Genomic DNA, 25,459 nt, shown 5'->3' with positions numbered 1-25,459 from the left:
TTTGACACTATGTGCTGAGCACTGTTCTAAGTAGTTTGCATATATTGATTCAGTTAGTGCTTAAATAACCTAATGAGGTAGCTACTATTATTTAATCCTCATTTTAGAGGTGATGATATGATGCACAGAGATAAAGTAATTTCCTCAAGACCATAGATGTAGTAAATATCGTTGGCATTTGAAACAGAGCACCTGGCTCCTGCATCCACGCTCATACCTTCTACACTACACCGCCTTCATCAGGAATTTCTGAACTTGCGATAAAACTCTGGGAAAGGCGTGCAGGAGGCAAGGACAGAGGAGAAAAGTCCCTTTGGCCCGCCCTGCAGACAGCCTCTTTCTCTGTCTGCACTGAGGGGTGGTCAGCATAGTGGTGGAAGGGCAGGGACGATGGAGGCGCTGGAAACAAGGGTCAGGAGTGTCCTACATGTGGGCCTCAGGACCACACAAAGCCGGCTCCTTCCCAGGGCTAGCACCTATTGCTGCTTTGGTCATGGGCAAGTTACTTTCTGCCTGGCACCTCCCTTTCCTTATTGGCATCTCAGAGCTAAGAGTACCAGCTTGGCAGAGCTGAGGATTTCAACCAGATAGTATATGGCAAGCACCTGGCCCACTGCTGGTACAGGCACTCAACACATATTTTTAAACTTGACTTTATATTTGACAAAGTACAAAATTAATATATGCTTATTTTAATAACTGAAACAATACAATGAAAAAAATCAGGCCGGATGCAGCAGCTCATGCCTGTGATCCCAGCACTTTGGGAGGCCAAGGTGGGCAGATCACTTGAGGCCAGGAGTTTGAAATCAGCCTGGGTAATATGACAAAACCCCATCTCTATCAAAAATACAAAAATTAGCCGGGCGTGGTGGTGCACACCTGTAGTCCCAGGTACTCAGGAGGCTGAGGCAGGAGAATCGCTTGAACCTGGGAGGTGGAGGTTACAGTGAGCCGAGATTGCACCACTGCACACCAGCCTGAGCAAAAGAGCGAGACTCTGTTTAAAAAAAAAAAAAAAAAAAAGGGAGGGGGGTGGAAAGGGGAAAAAAAAAAGCTAATCACCTTCCTTGCTAGGTAGCCAAAGTTAACAGTCTCATGTGTCCCATGTGGTTCTCCTGGCTCACACAAATGCAGGCATACATTTGTAGAGAGAAGTAGACTTGCCTCTTTAAACTGAAGTATATCACACCATATGGTCTCCATGCTACCTGCCCTGTTGCACCTCCTGAATTTTTCTGCTTGGCCATTCTGCAGAGAACTCTGGGGGGCTCACCTTCTATAAACAAGCTCTTTAGGCCCTGGGGTTTGTGCTTAATTATCTAAATTTCAACTTCATTACTTGGGGAGAGTGGTAGGTATCAAATGGAGATGAATTTTATGAATGAAACTGAATTTTCTTCTTAACCAACTTGTATCAAACCATCTTTTGTCTACTTCCTTTTGGAGAAGATAAAAACTTTGGTAAAACATTCCAAGGACCAGCTTTTTTGTTGTTTTGCTTTTTGAGACAGGATTTCCCTCTGATGCCCAGGCTGGAGTGCAGTGGCACAGTCATGGCTCACTGCAGCCTCAACCTCCTGAGCTCAAGCAATCCTCCCACCTCAGCCTCCTATGTAGCTAGGACTACAAGTGTGCATCACCATGCCCAGCTAATTTTTTATTTTCTGTAGAGACAGGGTCTCACTATGTTGCCCAGGCTAACCAGCTTCTTAATAGTTCTAGGAAAAGATACTCTGCCTGGGGACTCCTAGAGGCTCTCAACTCTAATGTTATGGCCAATGCTTGGCACTAAGGAGCAATGCAGAGGGTTTATCCAGATGACAAAACACCTGTTGGTATTGAGGTAACAAAATTAAGCTGTATCAGAAGGTATCTGACTAAAGCACAAGGGAACTGGAGAGAATATGTTCATTTATAAAACCAGAGCATTCTTGCAAAGAAAAAATATATCCCATTTTTTCGTTTTAGTATCAAATATCTCAAGCAGTGCCTGCAGGGGCAACTAGAAAGACACAGAGTTGAGAGAAGTTAGGAAGCATAATGAGCCTCACTTGGTCACTGACAGGAAGCGTAAGTGGAGGGATGTCAAAGACCCAAAAGAAAAAAGGATGGCTTTGGGCTTCTGCTTGAGGTGTGCACAAATGGGGCTCCCTTGTACTGATAAAGGGACCTTGGGAAGAGGACCAGGCCTCAGGAGGGGTTGCAGCTTCCAGCGTGGGCACTTCAATTTGAACCTGTGGATTCTGCACATAAAGATGCCCAGGAAGGCTGGGCATGGTGGCTCATGACTGTAGTCCCTGTTACCTGGGAGGAGAATCACTTGAGTCTAGAAGTTTAGGACCAGCCTGGGCAATATAGTGAGACTCTTGTCTCAAAAAAAAAAAAAAAAGAAAGAAAAAAAGAAATTAAAAATGCCCATGAAGGCAGCTGGCCATGGGGATCAGGAGACAGGGCCAAGTCGGAGATGGAGACATGGTGACCAGTCTTGAGCTGGAATAGCCAAGTGGGTGTACAGAGGGAGAGCAGATGAGTGCAGAGGGCCTGAGGAAAGCCAATTTTAGAGGCAGGAAGAGCAAAAGGAGATGGAGAAGGCACCTTGGGGAGGAAAACCAGGAGGGAGAGCTGACAGACCCAAGGGGAGCTTCAGGGATAGGAGTGCAGGCAACAGTATCAAATTCTAGCCTGTCTCACCAAGAATGCAAGCTCCAGTGAGGACCAAGATGTTTTTTCCTGTCTTATTCACCAGTACACAGCTGAAGCTCAAAATATATTGCCTAAATGAGGGAAGGAACAGGTGACTTGGGTGAAAGGAGTAGCAGAAAACTGAAGGGTCATGAGCCTGAATTATTGTCTCTAACAATTTGCTCCAGAGATATGTCAGACTTCTCAGCATATCCAGTGCTTTTGTCAGATTACCTGTTCCAGCTGAAAATGTGTTTGTCAACATGGTGAAGTACTACTGGTCTAAATATGAAAGTTGTGCAAATGGAAAATCATAGTTCTTAGTGAGACTTTCTCTTAAAACATGAGTTTTAAATTCTTACATGTAGTTCCCACATCAATTTCCAGCTCCCAACCCCACTTGCTCTGAAGACATGTCCTGTGCATGACAACCCACCCTTACTTAGTGACTAAGATACTGGACCCATCCATTACAAGCTGAAGTAAAATCTCCAGGACAGAAGAGATGCCCTTCTCTGTGGCAGAGAAAATGTCCATGGGAGCCACGAAATTTCAGTTCTCGTCTGGGCTCTGGCATGCCCTATTTGAACAAGTCACTTTCCTTCTGAGACTTCATTTCCTCTCAAGGGAAACCATATATATCTTACAAGGCTCTGGGGACAAGCAACATATATGTGAAAATAATTTGGAAATGTTTTATACAAGTACAATCCCATTATTGGGATATCGCTTATTTTTTTTAAGTACCTGAGCAGATTGAGCTCCCAGTCAATAAAACATTTGCAGATTATATCCACGATGTGTCAGGTGCCAAGGAGTATGCTCTAATAAGCAGCAGCTCACAGGAAGTTCACAATCTAAACTTATAAACCACATAGTGGAAACATGATGGTTACCAGTGTTGGGGCTCAAAAAACAATACCCCAAAAGGAAGGCCTCAGGAACAAAGTTTTTTTCTGACCTCTTCCTGCCCTCCTATCTCTGGCCCCTCAACTCCTACCCAGAGGCTAACCACAGAAACTAGAATCCCTCTTCCCCCAAGGCAGGTCGTAGAAACCAGAACCTCCTACCCCTAAAGCCAGCCATAAAACTTAAAAATATTACTCTAACCTTCCCCTCCTCCCCTTTCTGTGTAAAAGCAGGCCATAAAGAAATTATCTGACCTAGTTGACTGTAGGTCTTAACACTCTCGATTCCAGAGAGGGGCCTGCCTCATACCCAGAAGTCAGGAATGCTCAGCTCAGAAGGGCCAAGAAGACCGTAGACAGGCTGTGCTGGGTTTCTCATGCAATCAGCATTAGATCATGCCCTTTTTGTCTAATCATGTTTCTACACGGCTGTCCACACTCTTTTGAATCTAAGCATTAAAATGGACAATTTCCCCTGAATTTTTGGGTCCTCATTCTGAAGGCTCCTGTGTGTACATGTTAAATACATTTTTATGCCTCTAATACAATTTATCTGCCGTTTGTATGTTGATTTTTCAGTGAGCCTTTAAGGGCCAAGGGGAACTTTCCTCCTTGCCTCCTATGGGAGCAATGACTCTCACTCTCTAACTAGATGGCCAGGGTTTGAATACCAGTTTCGACACTTTCTAAGGGAAACCCAGGGCAGGTTACCTGATCATTCCTTGCCTCAGTTTCCTCATCTGTAAAATGGGGATAATAGCCATGGTGAGGTTTAAAATATTTAATTGTTGTACAGCTCTTACAAGAGTACCTAATACTTTGCAATTGCTATCAAAGTGTAAGAAATTTACAGTCAATAACATTATTCCCCTCATTCAGCATAGATGGGTCTACTATGTGAGTACCTTGCTAGGCACTGGAAGAGTTAAAAAATAATCAATATTTTATGTCCACTTAGATTTTTTTTTTTCTGTCGCCTAGGCTGGAGTGCAGTGGTGTGATCTCGGCTCACTGGGAGCTCCACCTCCTGGGTTCACGCCATTCTCCTGCCTCAGCCTCCCAAGTAGCTGGGACAACAGGCATCCACCACCACGCCCTGAAAATTTTTTGCATTTTTTAGTAGAGATGGGGTTTCACCATGTTAGCCAGGATGGTCTCGATCTCCTGACCTCATGATCTGCCCGTCTCGGCCTCCCAAAGTGCTGGGATTACAGGCGTGAGCCACCGTGCCTGGCCCACTTCGATTTTATAACTATGGCAACATGTGCTATCACATTTAGTGCTTACGAAAACTCTGTAAGGTTTGTGAGGAAATTGAGACTCCTGACATGATTGGCCTAATGCGTGGTTCTGAGGTAGGGACAATTTTGTTGCTCAGGGGATGTATGTCAATGTCCAGAGACATTTTTGGTTGTCAAAATCTAAGGGAAGGAAGTACTACTGGCATCTACAGCAAGAAGCCACGGATGCTGCTAAATACCCTACAATGCACAGCACAGCCCCAGCAGCAGAGGATGATCTGGCCCAAAATGTCAGTGACGTTGCTGAGGATGAGCAACCCTGGTCTACATTAATAAGCCGTTAATAAGCAGCAGAACAGGCGCCTATACCAAGGTCTTTGGCTTCCAAATTCAGTGCCTTTCTCCTCTGTCAAACACAGATAAATGTAAGAGAGACACTATGACCCTGGTCACAGTGATGATGTAGTGGGGAGTTCTGAGCACCCACAGAGCCGTATGAAGGACAGAGTGCATAGAGAACAAAGTTACATCAATTAGGAGGAGAGCAAATTCCATCCAGGGTACCATTCACTGGGTGGACTTCATGTTGGTGGTGGCTCCTGAGCTGAGTCCTGAATGGGTAGGTCCTTCAAGGGGCAGAGTGGATGCAAAATGCCTTTCAGAAGGCAGTTGCAAGGAACACTATAAGCTGAGTTTCCCAACAGCAACCCTGTAAGCTCAAAGATGAGGCACTGCCTTTGAAGTTCTTAGGCAAAATAATCCTCTGTCTAAGTTTCTATACCAAATTGTCACTTAAGCAAGAGGGTAGAATAAGGATTTTTAGACATGCAGACTCTAAAAAAATTTATGCCCATATTCCCTTTCTTAGGAAGATATCAAAGAATGCGCAGTATCAAAGTTAGCATGACATGGGTTCCAGCAAACAGGGGATCTAATACAGGGGAGAGGTGAAAGGACTTCTCAGGATGATTGCAGAACTAGAGAGCAACCCAGATTAATCAGAAAGAAGGATAAATGACTCCAGAGGGGATTATCCCCAGGAAGAGACTTGGGCTGATAAATATGTAATAGGTTTACTCAGGGCGAATTGCACTGAGAACAGTTTCACAGAGTTATTGGATAGTAGATGAAACACTTACCAGTAAGTTTAAATCAAATTAAACAAGTGAAAAAATTAGGGTAACTATCAACTCCAGGAAAAATAATAAGCTATATATTTTTTAAAATGTAATCATACATATTTTTAAAAATGTAATCATTCTCAGCTAACCAGTGAGCAGCATTTACATAGTCACAATAATTATACATCTGATTTTAAATTGTGATATTTTGGGAGGCTGAGGCAGTAGGATCGCATTAAGCCCAGGATGTTGCTCATTATTATCAGCTAGGCATGGTGGAACACATGCCTGTAGTACCAGCTACTCAGGAGGCTGAGGTAGGAGGACTGCTCGAGCCCAGGAGGTTAAGGCTGCAGTGAGCCATGTTTGCGCCACTGTACTCCAGCGTAGGCGACGAAGTAAGGCTCTGTGTCAAAACAAAAAAACTGTGATATACAGTCACAACAATTTTGAGAAGAACAAAGTTGAAGAGCTCACACTTTCTGACTTCAAACCACATTAAAAGCTACAGTAATCAAAACAGTTGGTATTAGAATAAAGACATATAAACCTGTGAAATAGAATAGAAAGCATAGAAACAAACCTTCATGTATATGGTCAAATGATCTTCAGCAAAGATGCCAAGACCACTCAATGGGAAAAGGATAGTCTCCTCAACAAGTGGTCCTGGGAAAGACGGATGCCCACATGCAAACAAATGAAGATGGACCCTTACCTTACACTATATAAAAAATTAACTCAAAATGGAATAAAAGCATAAACATAAGATCCAAAGCTATAAAGCTTCTACAAGGGGAAAAACTTCACGACGTTGGATCTGGCAATGTTTTCTTGCATATGACAATAAAAGCAAAAATAGACAAATGAGACATCAAGCTTGAAAACGTTTGTGCATCAAAGAACACAATCAGCAGAGTAAAAAGACAAGCTACAAACAATGAGATACCCCCGTACAGCTATTAGAACGGTCCAAATCTGGAACACTGAAACACCAAATACTGGTGAGAATGTGGAGCAACAGGAAATCTCATTCATTGCTGATGGGAATGCAGCAGTTTGGCAGTTTCTTACAAAACAAAACCCTCTTACCATGCGATCCAGCAATTGTACTCCTTGGTATCTAATGAAAAAAGTTGAAAATGTATGTCCACACAAAAAACTGCACATGAATGTTTATAGCAGCTTTACTCATAATTACCAAAATTTGGAAGCAACCAAGATGTTCTTCAGTAGGTGAATGCATCCAAAACTGTAGTATAACCACACAACGGAAGATTTTTCAGTCCTAAAAGGAAATGAACTATCAAGCCATGAAAAGGCATGGAAGAACCTTAAACGCATATTACTAAGTGAAAGAAGCCAATATAAAAAGGCCAAATATTGTATGATTCCAACAATATGACATTCTGAAAAAGGTAAAACTATGGAGACAGTAAGAAGACCCAGTGGTTGCCAGGGATTGGGGTGGGAGGAGGGAAGGGGATAAACAGGTGAAGCACAGAGGATCTTTAGGGCAGTAAAAATAATTTATATGATACTATCCTTGTGGATGTATGCCATTATACATTTTTCCAAATCCATAGAATGTATAAGAATGAGCCGTAATGTAAACTATGGACTTTGGGTGATAATGATGTGTCAGTATAGGCTCATCAGTTGTAACAAATGTATCACTCTGGTGGGGGATGTTGATAATCTGGTAGGTTAAACATGTTTGCCGGGCGCGGTGGCTCAAGCCTGTAATCCCAGCACTTTGGGAGGCCGAGACGGGCGGATCACGAGGTCAGGAGATCGAGACCATCCTGGCTAACACGGTGAAACCCCGTCTCTACTAAAAATACAAAAAAATAAGCCGGGCGAGGTGGCGGGCGCCTGTAGTCCCAGCTGCTCGGGAGGCTGAGGCAGGAGAATTGCGTGAACCCGGGAGGCGGAGCTTGCAGTGAGCGGAGATCTGGCCACTGCACTCCAGCCTGGGCGACAGAGCGAGACTCCGTCTCAAAAAAAAAAAAATTAAAAAAAAATAAAATAAAATAAAATAAACATGTTTAGAGGCGGGAGATATTGGGAAATCTCTGGACCTTCCTCTCAAATTTTGTTGTAAATCTGAAACGGCTCTAAAAAAGTACTCCTAAAGGTAACCATAGAATGAGAAAAAATGTTGCAAATCAAATATATGATAAAGGATTAATATCTAGAATATATTAAGAACTCATATTTATATCTTACATATATATCTTTTAAGATATAAATATGAGTTCTTAATATATTCTAGATATTAATCCTTTATTCTAATTATATAATTAGAATATAAGATATATATATTATATATATCTTAATATATATATTAAAATAATATATTAAGAACAACTCAACACCAAAAAAATCAAATAACCAGATTAAACAATAGGCAAAGGACTTGAATAGACATTTCTCCAAAGATGATATACAAATGGCAAACAAGCACATAAAAAGACGTTTAACATCACTAATAATCAGAGACATGCAAATCAAAACCACAACGAGATATCACCTCACACCCATTAGGAAGGTCAGTAATAACAGTAGCATTTTGGGAGGCCAGGAAGGGTGGATCACGAGGTCAGGAGATTGAGACCATCCTGGCTAACACGGTAAAACCTCGTCTCTACTAAAAATACAAAAAAATTAGCCGGGCATGGTGGCGGGCGCCTGTAATCCCAGCTACTCAGGAGGCTGAGGCAGGAGAATGGTGTGAACCTGGGAGGCGGAGCTTGCAGTGAGCCAAGATCGCATGACTGCACTCCAGCCTGGGCAACAGAGCGAGACTCTGTCTCAAACAAACAAACAAACAAACAAACCAGAAGGTAAGTATTGGCAAGGATGTGAAAAAGTGGGAACCCTTGTGCACCGTTGGTAGCATTGTAAAATGGTGCAACAGCCATGGAAAACAGTATGGAAGTTACCCAAAACTTTAAAAGTAGAACTACCATATTTCACTTCTGAGTATATAACCAAAAGATGTGAAAGCAAGGACTCAAACACCCATGTACACCCATGTTCATACAGCATTATTCACAACAGGCAAAAGGCAGTAGCAACCCAAGTGCCCATCAGTGGATGAAGGGATAAACCAGATGTGGCATATACATAAAATGGATTATTATTCAGCCTTAACAAGGAATGAAATTCTGGTACATGCTACAACACGAGTGAATCTTGAAAACATGCTAAGTGCAATAAGGACAATATAGTATGTCCTTATTGGATACATGCTACAACAGAGATGAACCTTGAAAACTTTATGCTAAGTGAGAGAAGTCACACACAAAAGACCAAATACCGTATGATTCTATTTATATCAAATGCCTAGAAAAGGTAAGTTTATAGAGACAAAAAGTAGATTCATAGTTGCCAGGAGCTGGGGGTGGGAATGGGGAGTGACAGCTAATGGGTATGATGATTTTTACTAGAAGCCAGGTGCGGTGGCTCATGCCTGTAATCCCAGCGCTTTGGGAGGCCGAGGCGGGTGGATCACCTGAGATCAGGAGTTCGAGACCAGCCTGGCCCAACATGGTGAAACCTGATCTCTACTCGAAATACAAAAATTAGGCAGGCGTGGTGGTATGTGCCTGTAGTCCCAGCTACATGGGAGGGTGAGGCACAAGAATCACTTGAACCTGGGAGTTGGAGGTTGCAGTGAGCTGAGGATTTGTGCCACTGTACTCCTGCCTGGGCAACAGATGGAGAGACTGTCTCAAAATATATATATTTTTTAATTGTGATGACAGAAATGTTCTAATATTTGAATGTGCTTGTATTAGTCTTCTCAGGCTGCCAGAACAAGAGATTTGTTCCTCAGTTCTGGAGGCTGGGATGCGTGAGTTCAGGGTACCCGCATGGTCAGGTTCTAGTTGGGGCCCTTTTCCTAGCTTGCTGATGACCACCTTCTCACTGTGTCCTCACATAGCAGGGAGGGGGACAGACAGCAGACCCTGGTGCCTCTTCTTACATAGAAATTAATTTCATCACAAGGACCCCACTCTCATGACCCCATTTAAACCTAATTACTTCCCAAAGGCCCTATCTCTAAATACCATTAGGGATTAGGATTGAAAAAAACGAATTTGGGGGAGAAACAATTCAGTGCATAGCAGTGGTGATGTAAATACACTAGAAATTATTGAATTGTACAATTAAAATAGGTGAATTTAATGTACGTAAATTATATCTTAATAAAGCTGTTTACAGAATAGCAAATAATTAAGTCTATTTATAGAAGAAAAGTTGCAGACTATGCCCTAAGTGCATTAAATAAGTTATTGTTATTGTAACAATTCTGAAAAGCTGACATTATTATCCCTCTTTTACAGATAAGAAACTGAGGCTCAAAGAAATCAAGCAACTTGCATAATTAGCAAACAAAGCAGAGTTAAAATCTGTGAGCATGTGCCCTAACTACAGAGTTCCACGCTTTCTCCCATTTGTGATTGCCTGGGCCCTGGAAAGTGCTATGAATAGATCACATGAGCTCTGAGGTAAGGCTCCCTTCACCCTCAGTTCCAAACAATCCAATCACCATTTATGTGCAGACCCCTGTTCACCTCCATGGGGACCTACAAGTAGCTCAAGACCTCTCTGGAGGCCGGCATAGAATGTGAAGATTGCATATAAGTAAACATGAAAATAGGAGCTGATCAATCTGCCACAGGAAGTCAGAAGTTAACAGATGACCCTCTGTGAAAATTAAACTTTGCCCCTCTTCACAGCTCTTTCTGGGGAGGTCTGGAGGGTGGGCTTCGGAGCCAGACTCTGTGAGTACAAGTTGCATTTCCACCACTCAGAGGCTGAGGGACCCTGGGCAAGTTTCCTCACCTCCAAAATGGGAATGAGAAGAGAATCTCTTCTAGAGGGCTGTAAAGTGCTTACAGCAATACTAGGGCTCAATAAGTGCTTGCTATCGGTTACTTCGCCAGCGTATTTAAACTCTCCATCTGGCTGTGCAGAGCCTGCCTTTTCTTGGCTTTGCTACAAAACTGCCTTTGGGCAGTATGGTCTCTCATCTTTCATAGCCTTCTCTGTTGGCGCTGGGTAAGCAATGCCCTCCAAAGCTTACCACACATCTTCACTGACCCACATGAAATCAAAGCCTATAGAGGTTGTAGCAGTCATCTGGTCCAGGCCGTCATCATACAGACGGGGACAAAGAGACTCTGCACAGGGGAGGGGCTGTGCACAAGCTGGTCCACCTCCCCGGGAGGCCCATCTAACATGATTATCATACACTCTGTCCAGTAAGCTTTTGTGTCCCAACTTCTCCCAAGAGATCTCCTCTCCATTTGGCTAAAGAAATAGGTGAGAAAAGCCACCATGATTTTAAAGACTGTCAAATGCTAATTACAAGTCCTCCACTTGAAAGATGGCAATAAAGCATTCTTAATAATCCTCATTCTCCCCAAACCTCCATCACTGGAAGAAAAGCCAGTTCTTTGAAAGCTGCGAACCAAACACAGCGGTTTTTCAGACAATGGTTAAGAGGTAGGCCAGTTCCCAGGGAATGGCTACAGCGTATTTTTCTCTTGTTACCTTGGTAACCGCTACCTTGGCGCCCTTGTTGATGAGCTGAACCACATTCTCTGTTTGGCCTTTGTACGCAGCTATGAGAAGGCGCTCTGAAAGTGCAGCGACTGCATCTTGCTGGCTCATGAATTAGGAAAGAAAGGTTTTCAGGGAAGCGGTAGACAAGTTCCTTCAGCTCAACACGAAGTCACTGGCCCGGCCTGGCACCCACAGGTAAAGATGTTCACAATCATCAGAAGGTATCTTTATGAATATGCCATCTTCGGGACCTAGGGGTTACAAAACAAAGCTGCCATCAGGGCCACTTGACACACAAGGACAGGTCACACCTCTTCTCTCTGATTTTAAGGCATTCTGCTGCTTGCAGGTTGCAGCGGGGGGAGCTGTGGGAGGCAGGACACAACACACAGGAAGCACACTCCACAGCAAAGCCCCTGAACAGAACTTCCAAGTGGAAGGCAGCAGAATGTGCCAACCTCCCTCCCTTCTTCCCCCATCAGGGACATCCTCCGGAATAGTATGGCCAGAATTGCAAGGTTTGCTCTGTTTTTCTCCCAGGGAGTGGAGGCCTGGTATAATCCCCTAAGCACCACCTGGTTTACACACTGCCTTTGGCAGGGAACTGTACTGTGTGTGATCACCAAAGGGCCCCTGGCTGGGTTTTGTGCGTCCACCATGGCTAATGTGCCGCTTCCCCAGTGGGTCAGCGGCCTGTGGAACACACCCCACAGAGACCCTGCTGAGTGGGTTCTCTCTTTGGGGCTTTCTCCTAGCATTTACTGCAGTTCTCTCCCTTCATCCTTTTCTCACTGTAAATAGTATAGTTCCCGAGTTCTGGAACAGATGGAGAGCTGGGCACAGGCCCGGGCCGATTCCTGGTTCCAAGTGGCTGAAACAATCCACCTTAGGGACAACACAGATGCTAAACACTAACAGGGGCTCTGCCAATGCAGGGGGCTGGTCATGTTGCTTCCTTGCTAACAGGAGGAAAAGAAGTGGCACCAAACCCACCTACAGAACACTAAAGCCCTGTCGCAGAGCAGTGATCTGGAGGGTAGGAACTAGTAGCAAACTGATTTCTTCCTACCACATAGCAAAATGAATAGAATTTTAAAGACTGGGACTCCCCCCACTATACCTGGGCTGCCATTAGACCCAACCAAAGCCATTGGTAATTACTTCAAGGGTGAAGGGTTCTTTGGGCAGAAGAAGAAATACTTAAATGTCTAATCCAGTCCTGCTAGAACAGCAAGGAAGTGAGGGCTTCTTTGTATTTTAAAAGATACTTATTAAAAATACTAGTATATGCAAATGGAAAGAGAATGCTACAACAGAGATACCACCCTTCAACCCAAACCCTACCACACATCCTAACTTTGAAAGTCTGGAAGACGCAGCCATCCCTTACATTTGTTCCCAAGCACACCCAAATATCCTTTCAGTCTCTAAAGATTAAGGAATTGGCCATGATATGGCTGGAAAGCCCTGGACCACATCCTGTTTGAACTCGTTCACTGTGGCATTCAGGCAGGTTGTTTGGCCAACCACTCTGTGAGGCTAGGGTTAAATGCCCACGTATAAAACAGACACGAGAACATTTATCTCCCAGGACTGTGGCGGGTATTAAAGAGGGTATTTTATTATGCAAAAGTATGGTCCAGATGTGAATACTACAACTTCGGAAATAATTCTTACCCCCACTCTTGTGAATTATCAAACTTTCTCATCGTTCTCCATCTGTTGCTCAAAATGTAGGTAAAGAATACCAGGGAAAGAGAGAGGAACCCTCGCGAACCCATCCTGCTCCTGCTCACTGGGTCATTAGAAGCACAACGAATCTGGCAAAGGGTCTGCTCTAAAGCAGCTTGGTGAGTCATGGTCTGAGATCCCTGGGATATGCCAGAAATAGAGCCAAAAAAAAAAAAAATGAATAAAGTTGAGACTCAAAACACTGAAAGAAATGGAACTGGAAATGCCTTTGAAAATTCTCATGGTCGCACTGAATGGCTACAGTCTGGGCTTTATGTTTCCCAGACCGTTACACTATTTGGAAGTGGTTTGTTTTTAGAAACATAGCTGCATTGCCTCTTTTCATTCAGGTAATCTGTGGTTCGTTCAAACCAATTATACTGAACTTCTGCTCTGTTTGCCCAAATATTGCAAAATCACTCCAGGCCTAAACGGCAAGAAAATACAGAGTATTAGCCATGACTTACGAAATGATCTCCCTTCCACAATCACACCCTTCCCCTCATCGACCCATTTGTTATCTCTAGACCTAGACCCAAAGGCCCCCTTCCATTCCAGAACCTTTCTTGCAAGGGGTATTTGAATGTCTCACGTACAATGGCCCAGTTCATACAAATATTATCATGGCTAAAATTCTACTCATTCTACTCATTCTGCTCCATGGCTTAGGCCCTGAGGGTAGAGGTTTTTTTGCTGCAACCTCAGTACAGCCCATCAGCTGAGGTCACAAGCTCCATACCAGCAGTGCTGTACAGCCTCCTCAGCAATGGATGCAGGGGTCCAGCTGGCCCATAGTAAATTGATAGCCACTCCCCTCCCACCCTCCAGCCCCATGCAATGAATTCAGCCTCCTGGATACTGAGACTGAAGTACACTTATGCCATAGCTGCAGGCTACTGAGATAGCCTTGTTTAGATAATTACCACTGGTAAACAGCCCTTTGCAAGTACAGCCCACATTAATTTTCCTTTTTGTTTGGTTAAAGATAGAAAAATACTACAGTGGTGAGAAAACATTGGCCAAGCAGAAACACCCTTCTATTTTTTGCTTTTCAGTTACAGCTACTTAAGAATGTTCCTCACTCTCACTCCATCCCCTCCACCATAATCAAAGCACCTGCAGAGCAGCCTCGAGAACAGGTCCCTCGCACAGGATTTTGGATACTCCCCCTACCAGAGTCATACAGAAAACTGCGTGCAAGATCAGGAACAGAACCCCAGCTTTACAATTCCTAGTCTGTTGCCAACACCATCCCTATGTGCTTGGACATCTCAACCTCATTTTCAATTTAAGCCCAGTAATCGCCTCCTTACTAGGATCTCCAGCCTTTACCTGCAGGGGCATTTACACACAGTTTGTGGGTGGGAGGGTATCAAATGAGGGTCTTCTATTTCTGCTTCTTCCTGCACCTTCAGCCTTGGGTGTGGGTGCAGGCTCAGCAGAGATACCAAGTGCAGGCCAAGCAGAGACACCACCTCTCTCCCTCCCTCATGGTCACTGTTCCTAAACCCCATATCCTTACCTCCCATCTAGAACAATGATCCCCCATCCCTTAGAGTGAGAAGACACTCTGCTTCTCATCTGATGTTCTGACCCGACAAACTGGACCAGACAGAGGTGTGTGTATTGCAGGGGTGGGGAGCAGTTTAAGAAGGGATGGGGGAACCCCTGACAGTAAACTGGGAGGGGAAGGGAATAGAGGGGTGAAACCAGTCTGGAATCAATGAGTTAAACTTCATGCCAACCTGTTGGCTACCTCGGCTGTAGCAGTTCATCCCCTCCTTGTATCTGAGCCTCCTCTTACAGGTAGATCAGCTATCATTCAAGATACTTCCCACTGCTGGCAGTGAGAAATGTATTCTGCCCCAAGCCTATCAATTACATCCCTCTTTGTCACAATGCTCATTTTTCACAGCATTCTGAAGGAAAACCTTAAACGCAAACATGCTGCCCATTCCTTAAGCCAAAAGGAAATAAACACATGAGCATAAGTATGCAATGCATATCCTGAATCTAGATAGGGATTAAGCTTCCTAAGATTTCCCTCCTTCCTCCCAGCCCACTGCCCCATTTTTGTTGCTCTGTAATTTGCTAATTCTTTTGTCTGTCATCACAAATACCAGAGGGTCACACAGCTGCTTGTCTGTGATGCAATCAGTTTTCTTTTTACAGAAAAAGGTCTATAAGGTTTGCTTTTGCTGTTTTCTTGGGGCTTTACAACAAATTCTTCTACACTTTGGAGAATTTGCCAATATCCTAAAGCCACTACACATCTGTCTCCCGACAGGCAAAATATTCCAGAAGAGATCTGCAAATAAAAGTCCCAGTCAGGCAGTATGTACAACCCACCCAGAGATGGCCCACAGGCACCCAGGAATCGGTGGCTATGGAGCGCCATCAGCTATAACAACTAGCTTTGCTCCTACTGCTCCAAACCTTGTGTTGAAGAGATGGTACTCACATCCGAGGGGCTGTCCTCTCTGTTCTACATCGTGTTCAGTTTCTGGACAACTGTGGTCAATTCTTTCCTGGAGAGATCATTAGCTTCCTAGGGCTGTCACTCCCAGCAAATCTGCAGTGATTTACGTTATAATGCTCGCTGCCTTTTCCCTTTAGCCTCCTCTGCCGATGCTGGCCAAATCACATCTAAAAGCTTATTAAGACATCCATTCAGCTTGCAATGTTTTGTGGCTTGCTAGTCTGCTCGTCACAGCTTCTGAAAGTCTTGTGTCTGCAGATTTTGACGGACTGCTCCCTCCTGCCAGCAGAGGACCTGTAACACTGCCCCGATTGAAGTCAGGGAACAATTCACAGATCAGAGGAACATTTCTGAATGATGCTCAGATGACAGAGAAACGAAGTTTGCATTATTTCAGCAGTAATGCAAGAAAAGATGAGCATTCGTGTTGTAAGGGAGGGAGGGATGCAGAAAGGGTTGAAATCTGTAACAAACTGCCTCCAAGAAAACAGGAAAACGTTTGCTTTGTGGGAGCAGCAGAGCCCAGACACTCCACCCTCCTCAGCAGAGTTCCAGCACAGTGACTGCGGCAGCACAGGAGACAAGGGTCTGGCTGAGCAGCTGTTCCCAACGTTTGTCTCACAAATGCTCCTCTGAACAGTTTCTGCAGGGAAGGGGGAAGGGAGTAAATAGGGAGCAGAGCCCCTTCAGAAGCTGTTCCGAGTGCTGTCGACTGCCCTAAACTCGCAATCGTGTGCTCCAGCCCACTTGTTGAAACAACAGAAATCCAACACCCACCTGGAGACATCATAGAAAGGAGAGGGCTTTCATTTTGATTTGAGCCAATATCCCCACATTTTCCTCTCTGTCTCTAAAGATAGAATTGTTGGTCTCAGAGACGGGAAAATTACTCTACTCTGTCAGCACAAACCCTCTTACCACCCGTCGTCCTAAAGCCTTGCCCTATTTCCCCAAGGGTAATGGGGCAATGGAATGGACTGCAATTCTGCTTTGGTCGTCATTTGGCTTACACCAAGGGCAGGAGAATAGCTGGAGACTCTGGCAGGTGCATTGCAAAGAGGCTGAATCCCACTGGGGAAACAAATTGCCAGCAGAATAACACAAGCTAAAAAAAAAAAAAGTACACAACCCTCATACTAGTTTATCCAAAAGCAATCACTACTGGGTTACTGTGATCATCACTGAGGGACAAGTGAGGCTACAACAGAGAGGAATATGACTCAATCCCTATGTTAAAGAAACTCATCATCTGACCACTGAAAAGCCATGATCCGGGCCCAAAAGCCCAGTTGCCAGAAGGTAAGTGTAAACTGAGTGGGAAGGAAGAATAAAGCAAAGAGTGGTTCATTTTCTTACAGCTTCCAGGACACTTCCTCCTTCTGAGAAGATCTACTCCCACAGGTAGGACCCCTAATACAGCACTACCCATGAGGACACTCAGCACTGACTGATCACGGAACCTGGTGCCCACCAGGACAATTTGCAAAAGAAGGGAAATGACAGGGTGGATATGCTCTGCTTTAGCAAGCCCATGACTCATTATATACACCCCACTGTCACAAAGAAACATGTATGTTTATTTCTTGAGCCATTTAAAGCACAATAACTCTCTTCTTCTAACTCTGACAGTCACTGAATCTTCTGAAATAACCACCTCTGCAGGAGGCATAGGGGCTGTTGCAGTGAAAGCTGAGTGACATCTGAATATTATTCAGGAAACCCGTGACATACCCTACCAAGAAAAGCTGCTTACAGATGTAAAACTCACATAGGAGGAATAAGCACACATCACTGAATAAAGATGTGACTGACAGAAGGCTTAGGAGGTAGAGACCTCCCCTTTTTATATATATCAATAACTTATTGACCGACTAGCACTGCTAGACCACCAGAGCCTCCAGGTCAGGGGTGGGCACTCCCATCACTTGGCAAATGACCACGCACATGCTCAAAGTTCAGACCAAGTGTTATCTCTGCTAAGCCTTCTGCCGTCCCTGCCTTTCCCTAGACAAGATGATCATTCCCTCATGTGTGCACCTACAGTTTTTTCTTTTTTTTTTTTTGAGAAAGTCTCACTCTTTTCCCCCAGCCTGGAGTGCAATGGTGCGATCTCGGCTCACTGCAACCTCTGCCTCCCAGGTTCAAGCGATTCTCCTGCCTCAGCTTCCCAAGTAGCTGGGATTACAGATGACTACCATGATGCCTGGCTGATTTTTGTATTTTTAGTAGAGATGGGGTTTCACCATGTTGGGCAGGCTGGTCTCGAACTCCTGACCTCAGGTGATCTGCCTGCCTCAGCCTCCCAAAGTGCTGGGATTACAGGCGTGAACCACCGTGCCTGGACAGCACCTACAGTTTTCTATAAGCTTCTGCTATGAACTGAATTGTGTCCCCCCAGTTCATATGTGGAAGCCCAAAGCCCCAGTGTGACTGTATTTGGAAATAGGAGATAATTAAGGTGAATTTGGTCATAAAGGTGGGACCCTGATCTGATAGAATTAGTGCACTCATGCTTGTGCATGTACTCTGGTGTGCACACAATGAAGAACAGCCATGTGAGGACAAAACAGCCCATCTGCAAGCCAAGAAGACAGCCATCACCAGAAACTGAACCCTGTTGGACTTTGATCTGGGACTTCTAGCCAGAAGAACTGGAAAGTAGAATTGGAAGAAAATAAATTTCTGTTGTTTAATCCACCCAGTATGTGGTATTTTATTATGGTAGCTCAAACAGACTAAGACACAGCATAATTGCTGTTATTGGCTCAAGGTTGGTCTCCCTGGTTATATTAACTCCTTATGGCAGGAACTCCATTTTGGTCATCTTGTATACCCAGAGCCTATCATGGTGCTGGGAACACAGTTGGCCTTTAATGTTCATTTAATGAATGACAGAAAAACCAATAACCAATTTATTTTTGGTCATCAATTGGTCTTCAGGAGCCTGTGATCCCATAAGAAATATATGAGGTACTCACCTAGTCAACTAATCATTTTCCTTTCCAAATACATGAGGCAGGCTATGGCTCCAGACTGTCTAAGAGATAACAGAGAGGGAATGTGGTCATTCTCCTCTCTCCCTTCCCCCTCAAAATAGAGGACTACAGTTTCTGGGGCCAGATAAATTACGACTCTAGAGGCATCCCTTATTCAGTGACACAGGTCTGTCAGCACCAAAGCATTGGACAGCACCACAGCCACTCTGGGAATTTCTTCTCATCACCCTCAACCCCTGTTAGGTAAAGACCCAAATGCTAAAGACAAATCAAAATAATTAACGCAGCATCACAATAAAACCAATTCTATGTACTCAAATCTCAACTTCTACCCACTCCTTAAATCTGCTCTGATCTGGCTTTTCTGTCCCCAGTTTTTCCACTGAAACATTTTTGTTATGTATTTTGTGGTGTACCAAGCATATGTTGAAGAAATAGACACAAGGAACTGTGGAAACTGGGAGAGGGATCATTCTTGCTTGCTGTGCTGGGGTGAAAAGAGGTCAGGAAAGTTTTCACAGAGAAGGTAGTGTGTTAGAGGAGGTAGGATCTGGTTAGGTTAGAAGGGGAGAAGACACAGGCAGAGGAAACAGCAAGAGCAAAAAGGCAGAGTGGTCTGAAAGTATGTGTCATGAGTAGCAAAGAAAGGCAAAGAGACAACTGCAGCTGGAGCTTGTAACACACAGCAAAGACCAGCGATGGTGTTGGAAAATGAGGCGGCAGTCAGGCAGTGAAAAATTTTCACATCACGCCAAATTACTTGAACTTATCTTGCACTTGTGATGGAGAGCCCTAGGAGTTGGTAAGAAGAGTGGCTAGTCATATTTTTGCTCTTCTTGTAACACAAGCATGCAGAATTAATTATAATTATGGTTTTATGCTATACTCTCAAGATTGTATGTGCATGGCTTTCTCTTTCTTCCTACCCTGTTTCCTCCTTCATTTATTTCTTCTATTCCATCCTTTCCTCTCCTTTTTATCTTCATTGATAGACTATGTTTTAGAGCAATTTTAAGTTTACAGAAAAATTGGGCAGAAAGTTCAGAGTTCTCATATAGCCCTTTGCCCACCCCCACCCCTACAGCTTTCCCTTTTAATAACATCTTGTATCAGTGTGATACATTTGTTACAACTGATGAGTCAATATTGATACAGTATTATTAACTAGAGTCTGTGGTTTGCATCAGGGTTCATTCTGTGTTCTACAGTTCCATGGGTTTTGACAAATGCAAAATACCATGCATCTGCCATTAAAGTACCACAAAGAGTAGTTTCACTGCCCTAAAACTCCCCTGTGCTCTGCCTATTCATCCCTCTCTTGCCCCAAAGCTCCCAGCAACCACCGATCTTTTTACTCTCTCCAGAGTTTTGCTTTTTCTGTAATTCCATGTGGCTGGAATCATACAGTGTGTAGCCTTTTCAGAATGGCTTATTTCCCCTAGTAATATGCATTTAAGGTTCCTCCTTGCCTTTTCATGGCTCATTTCTTTCTGGTGCTGAATAATATTCCATGTATACCATAATATTCCATTGTACTACAATTTGCTTTTCCATTCATCTATTGAAGGACACTTTCTTTGGTTGCTTTCAAGTTTCAGCAATTACAAATAAAAATGCTATAAATATTCATGTGCAGGTTTGTGTGGACATAAGTTCTATCTCATTTGCATAAATACCAAGGAGTACAATTGCTGGGTAATATGGCAGCACAGCATTTAGCTTTGTAAGAAATGTCTATACTGTCTTCTAACACAGCAGTCCTCAACCTTTTTGGCACCAAAGACCGGTTTCATGGAAGACAGTTTTTCCACAAACCAGCAGTGGGGAAGGATAGTTTCAGGATGATCCAAGTACATTACATTTATGGTACACTTTATTTCTATTATTACATTGTAATATGTGATGAAATTATATAACTCACCATAATGTAGAATGAGTGGGAGCCCTGAGCTTGTTTTCCTGCAACTAGATAGTTCCATATGGGGGTGATAGGAGACAGTGACAGATCATCAGGCATTAGATTTTCATAAGGAGTGTGTGACCTAGATCCCTTGCATGTGCAGTTCACAGTAGGATTCACACTCCTATAAGAATCTAACGCTGCCGCTGATCTGACAGGAGGTGGAGCTCAGGCAGTAATGCAAGTGATCCGGAGCAGCTGTAAATACAGATGAAGCTTCACCAGCTTGCCTCCTGCTCACCTCCTGCTGTGCAGCAAGGTTCCTAACAGGCCACGGACCAGTACTGGTCCGTGGTCTGGGGGTTAGGGACCCCTGTTCTAACACGTCTGTAACATGTTGCACTCACACTGGCTGGTTTTACATTGACGTAATTGCCAAATGCGATAGTAACTTTTGTTTTCCTTTACATTATTTATCTGTTGCATTGGGCCCTGCCACCACCCCTCCCTCAAAATTCCCCCTCCTTGGTTCCTGTGAGCCATTCTCTCCTCATTCTCCTAACCATCACTTGGATGATTCCTTTCTTCCACTGAATGCTTCTTTCACTGATATGCTATATGTTGCAGGTCCTTGAGGTTTTTGGGCATCTTCTCTGCTCATTTTATTCTCTAGATCTTAGTGCTCCCCCTCCCTGCTGCTCACGTGCTCCTCTGCTGCCTAGATACAGATTCCTCCAAGTCTACTTCTTTACCCTCAATCACGTTCTCTGAAGCTCTATATTTAAACACCCAACCACCTACAAGACATCTTCCTTGGATGTCCCCTATCAATGTATTCACAACCAAATCACCATCCTTCCTCCCAAACCTGTTCCTTTTCCTGTGTCCTCACCTTGATGAGGGGCTCCATCTTTGATCTAGCTACCCATTTCCCTAATCTGGAACATTCCTCCCATTTTTCTTCTTCCCCCTTCCCCCACCCCTCATTCACTAAACCACCAAATCATCCTGATTTGAGACAGTAAGGCATAGAGACTAAAAATATAAGCTTTGAAGTCAGACTGCCTGGACTCAAATCCCAGCTCTGCCACTTACTTTGGGCAAATTTCTTAATGACTCTGAGTCTGTTTCTGCATGTGTAAAACAGAAAGGATAACAGTTCCTACCTCATTAAGTTGTTGTAAAGATTGAATGAGATAACGCACATTTTATTCAACGCCCGGCACATAGAAAGTGCTCAGATAACATAAGCATGATTACATGGTTACTGTTTAGATGTTCCTTGATCTGTTCCACCTTCTCTAGTTGTACTGCCACTGCCTTAAGTTGTCATCATTTCTTACCTGGGTTATTGCAACGGTCTCTAACTGAATGTTGGAAATGTTTCTTGAAATTCTGTTTGTGATTATCTAAACTTAGAAATTGGGACAAGAGGTAAAGCAGGTTTCAGCTTATATATGGAAATCTGCTTCTGCAGATGGGTTTTCACTTAGGGAAAAACAGAAGCCAAAGCCAGACTAATATTCAGGATTCAGATAGTCAGTCTGCTTTGTCTCAAAATAGGTCCTCAATAAAAGATAACTTTAAACAAGTCAGCACAACCTGGTCAGCTAGTTCTTGGGATTTCTTAAACTTGACTCCCAGGAAAGACAGAACCATTGAGCCCATGGTGATTAAATTCTCTGTGCTCTCTCTGGATCTTAGAGGGCAATGAGCCAATGAGAGGCAAGTTCCTGCTTTCTGATGTGTCAGTGTTAGAAGAAAGGGATAATGAGAATCTAGCCCTTCCCCTTCAGTTTATTTCAAGATGGCAAAGGTTGAGAACAGACAGCTGAGCTGCAATGCAGTAGGAGCCACTGCCACCGTGCCCACTTGCCAGGGAGCAGATTGCTGGCGGTGGTTGCTAGGTCTATGGTGCCTTTATCTATGGACCGCTCTTCCTCTGTGCTTCTTGTCAGTGTTTTATGTAAACAGACCATACAGGGGGCTAGTGGGACTGCTAATTATGGGCTGAATTTGCATGTAAAAGCCATTCTGCCATGTTACTCTCCCTGCCTCAAGTCCTGCCCTCTCGTCCCCCACCTTGATTGATGTGATCCCTGATGTTACAATGCTCTTTTCACAACACAAATGTGATTGTGTTTCTCCTCTGCCTGTAACCCTCAGTGACACACATTCCCCCAGTACAAAGTCCAGCAATATACAAATCCATGCATAGTCTCATCCCAGTCTGTTTCCAACCACCTTTTCTTCTGATACCTCGTCCCACTGCATTCTGCACCCTAACTTGGCCAAAAGGTATTTAGAGCACCTTGAAAGCCCAACCATGTCATTTTTGCTTAGAATTCTCTTTAGAGCTTGTCTAAACTCCTTCTTAGCCTTCAAAGATACCTGATTCAAAGATGTCCTCCTCTTAAAGATTCTCCTAATACTCTTCCAACCTCCAAAGTCACAAGGGTGAAATCCCCTGCCCTGATTTCAAATCCCAGATCTGCTACTGATTTTGAGCAAGTTTCTTAATGACTATAAGCCCACTTCCTTATGTATAAAACAGGAATAACTACAGTTTTTACCCACTGGGTTGCTGCAAAAATTGAATGAGGCCAGCACAAAATAATGTATTTTTTAAATCTCACTGTAATACTTACCAAACTGGACTGCAATTGTGTGATGTCAGTACTGCTGGCCTCTCTTCTTACATTCTGAGTAAAAAGGCTTCCCATGTGCCTCTCCTTCTAAGGAGACTGTCCTAACCAGAGAAGTTCCTGGGCTTTAGGATGTAGACTTAGAGGACAAGTGGGAGAGATGAGAGAGAAGAAGGCCGACTTGTCAAGGGAGGCTAAGCCCATCTATATAACAAAGCACTGAGGCGGGGGAGAGGGGGAGAGAGGGGGAGGGAGGAGAGGATGGAGAGAAAGGGGAGAGGGAGAAATGAATGTGCCATGCAGAATGGGGGAATGTGAGAGAATTAGGAGAGAAAACCAGGATATGAACATTGTACTATGGGGTTATATATTGGGTTTCCTTTACTTTTGAGAACAAGAAATTATTAAAATTCTTTTACAAGCTAATTTTGATCTTCGGATTGTGCTTCTTTGAATATCTTCTTACAAATACTGGACCATGAGAGACTGAAATTCTCTCAGGTTACTCTTGTGTACCATGTCTTTCCTCTCAGACTCTGAGCTTCTCCAGCACAGGGGCTGTGTCTCATTCCACTATGTAAGTTCACTGCAATCACACAGCCTGTCACATGAACAACACGTGGCATGGAAACAATACATGCTTACTGGATAAATAAACACATCTATATTCACCCAACTGCATTACAGACTCTTAGAGAGCAAGTACCTTCTCTTATTTTTCCATGTTTCCACTATAGAAAACTAATAGAATTCTATAGTGAACTGAATGGTGGGTCCCCAAAAGACATGTCCATGTCTTAGTCCCCAGAATCCATATTAATTTATTAATTTATATGACAAAAAAAAGAGATGTGATTAAGTTAATCCATGGATGTCCTGGATTATCTGGGTAGGTAGTCACATGTGTCCTTCATAAGAGAGGCAGAGTTTTGAGACAGAAGAAAAAGAGGCCATGTGACCACAGAGGCAGAGACTGCAGTGATATGGCCACAAGCCAAGGAACCCTGGAGCTACCAGAGAATGGAGGATACAAGGGAAGAGTCTCCTCCAGAGGCAGTGTGACCTCACCAACACCAACAGCTTGATTTCAGACTCTGCCCTCCAGAACTGTGAGAGCATAAGTGTCTATTGTTTCCAGCCATGTCGTTTGTAGTGGTTTGTTACAGTGGTCAGAGGAAATAGGAATGCCTTCTACATAACGGATGCTCAGTAACTCTTCACCAATTGTCTCAGCCACTGAAAATCACAGGCTGTGCTGCCTTTTTAAAGTCACTAATACACCCCCATCTTTAGGGCCAAGAATCAGAGCTCCAATTTGTCACTTCAACACCTGTAAATACTTTGTAACCTAATGGTCCCTTGCTGCTGTTTGAGGGATGGTCAGGTTCCAGGGGCTAAGAATAGTCCTACTGGCTACATATCCTTCATACAATTTCATACACTTTATATGTACTTCTACATATTAATTATCCATCACTCATTCCTTTGTGAGGGAGAAAGTAAGCTGGGGAAGCACCTGATATGGGCATGATGCCAGCAGAAGTGGGTCCTGCTGATGAGGGTGAGAGGCACCCTGGCGGGGGTCTCTCTAGCTGCCAGCTGAGGCAGGTTGAGTCCTCAGGAGTCTCCCACAGGAAACACCACTGAACTGAAATGAGCATGTCAGCCTGCCACTTTCCAATTCTTCACCATAAGCTTGAAAAAACCAGCAAGCTGCTCTGCTAGCAAGGAATTAAATGTCTGACTCTAATCCTGCAAACACAGTCCCGAATACGGCAAAGGGAAGCCTGGGATAAACATGAATATCTACTCAGAAGTAAACACCAACTGTGATTTACTACTCTAATTTGGTTTCCAACAGTATTTCTTCTATGCTGTCCCACAGAGGACAGAGGCCTTCTCCCAGGGCTGGAGGACACCTGCAAGTCAGTGAGCCCACAATCCTCAGGCACATGCTCAACCTCTCCCAGCAACACATACTTGCTTCTGCTATCAGTCAGTTGTGTGATCCTCCTCCAGAAATGGTGTTTCTAACTCTTCTGGGCCTGGTTTTCATTCCAGGAGTCCCATTTTATTCAATCATTCTGCCATTGAGGCATTTCTTGAAAGGACATCCATCTGATGCTAGAAATTCCAGACACTATGACATGCTGCTCTTCCCTCTCATCCCCCACTCTCC

The 25,459-nt window shown here is 43.9% G+C and overlaps 1 protein-coding gene across 4 annotated transcripts in view; it reads right to left on the bottom strand.

Annotated features, from left to right (window-relative positions):
• ANKRD6 (ankyrin repeat domain 6) overlaps positions 1 to 25,459 on the bottom strand; it is a 202,799-nt gene that overhangs the window by 54,883 nt on the left and 122,457 nt on the right. For 3 of the 4 annotated variants that reach the window (XM_025384541.1, XM_025384542.1, XM_025384543.1), the window contains exon 2: positions 11,518 to 11,780. In XM_025384541.1, the coding sequence (XP_025240326.1) occupies positions 11,518 to 11,637 (120 nt within the window). In that variant the 5' untranslated portion in view covers positions 11,638 to 11,780. Of the gene's footprint in view, positions 1 to 11,517; positions 11,781 to 15,721; positions 16,329 to 25,459 lie in introns of those variants that run through there. The other variant, XM_025384540.1, reaches the window with a different exon arrangement.

This window comes from Theropithecus gelada, chromosome 4 (assembly GCF_003255815.1).
Source record: "Theropithecus gelada isolate Dixy chromosome 4, Tgel_1.0, whole genome shotgun sequence".
Lineage (NCBI taxonomy): Eukaryota > Metazoa > Chordata > Mammalia > Primates > Cercopithecidae > Theropithecus > Theropithecus gelada.
Note: the sequence above shows the minus strand (reverse complement) of the source record. Positions and strands in the feature narration are given on the sequence as shown.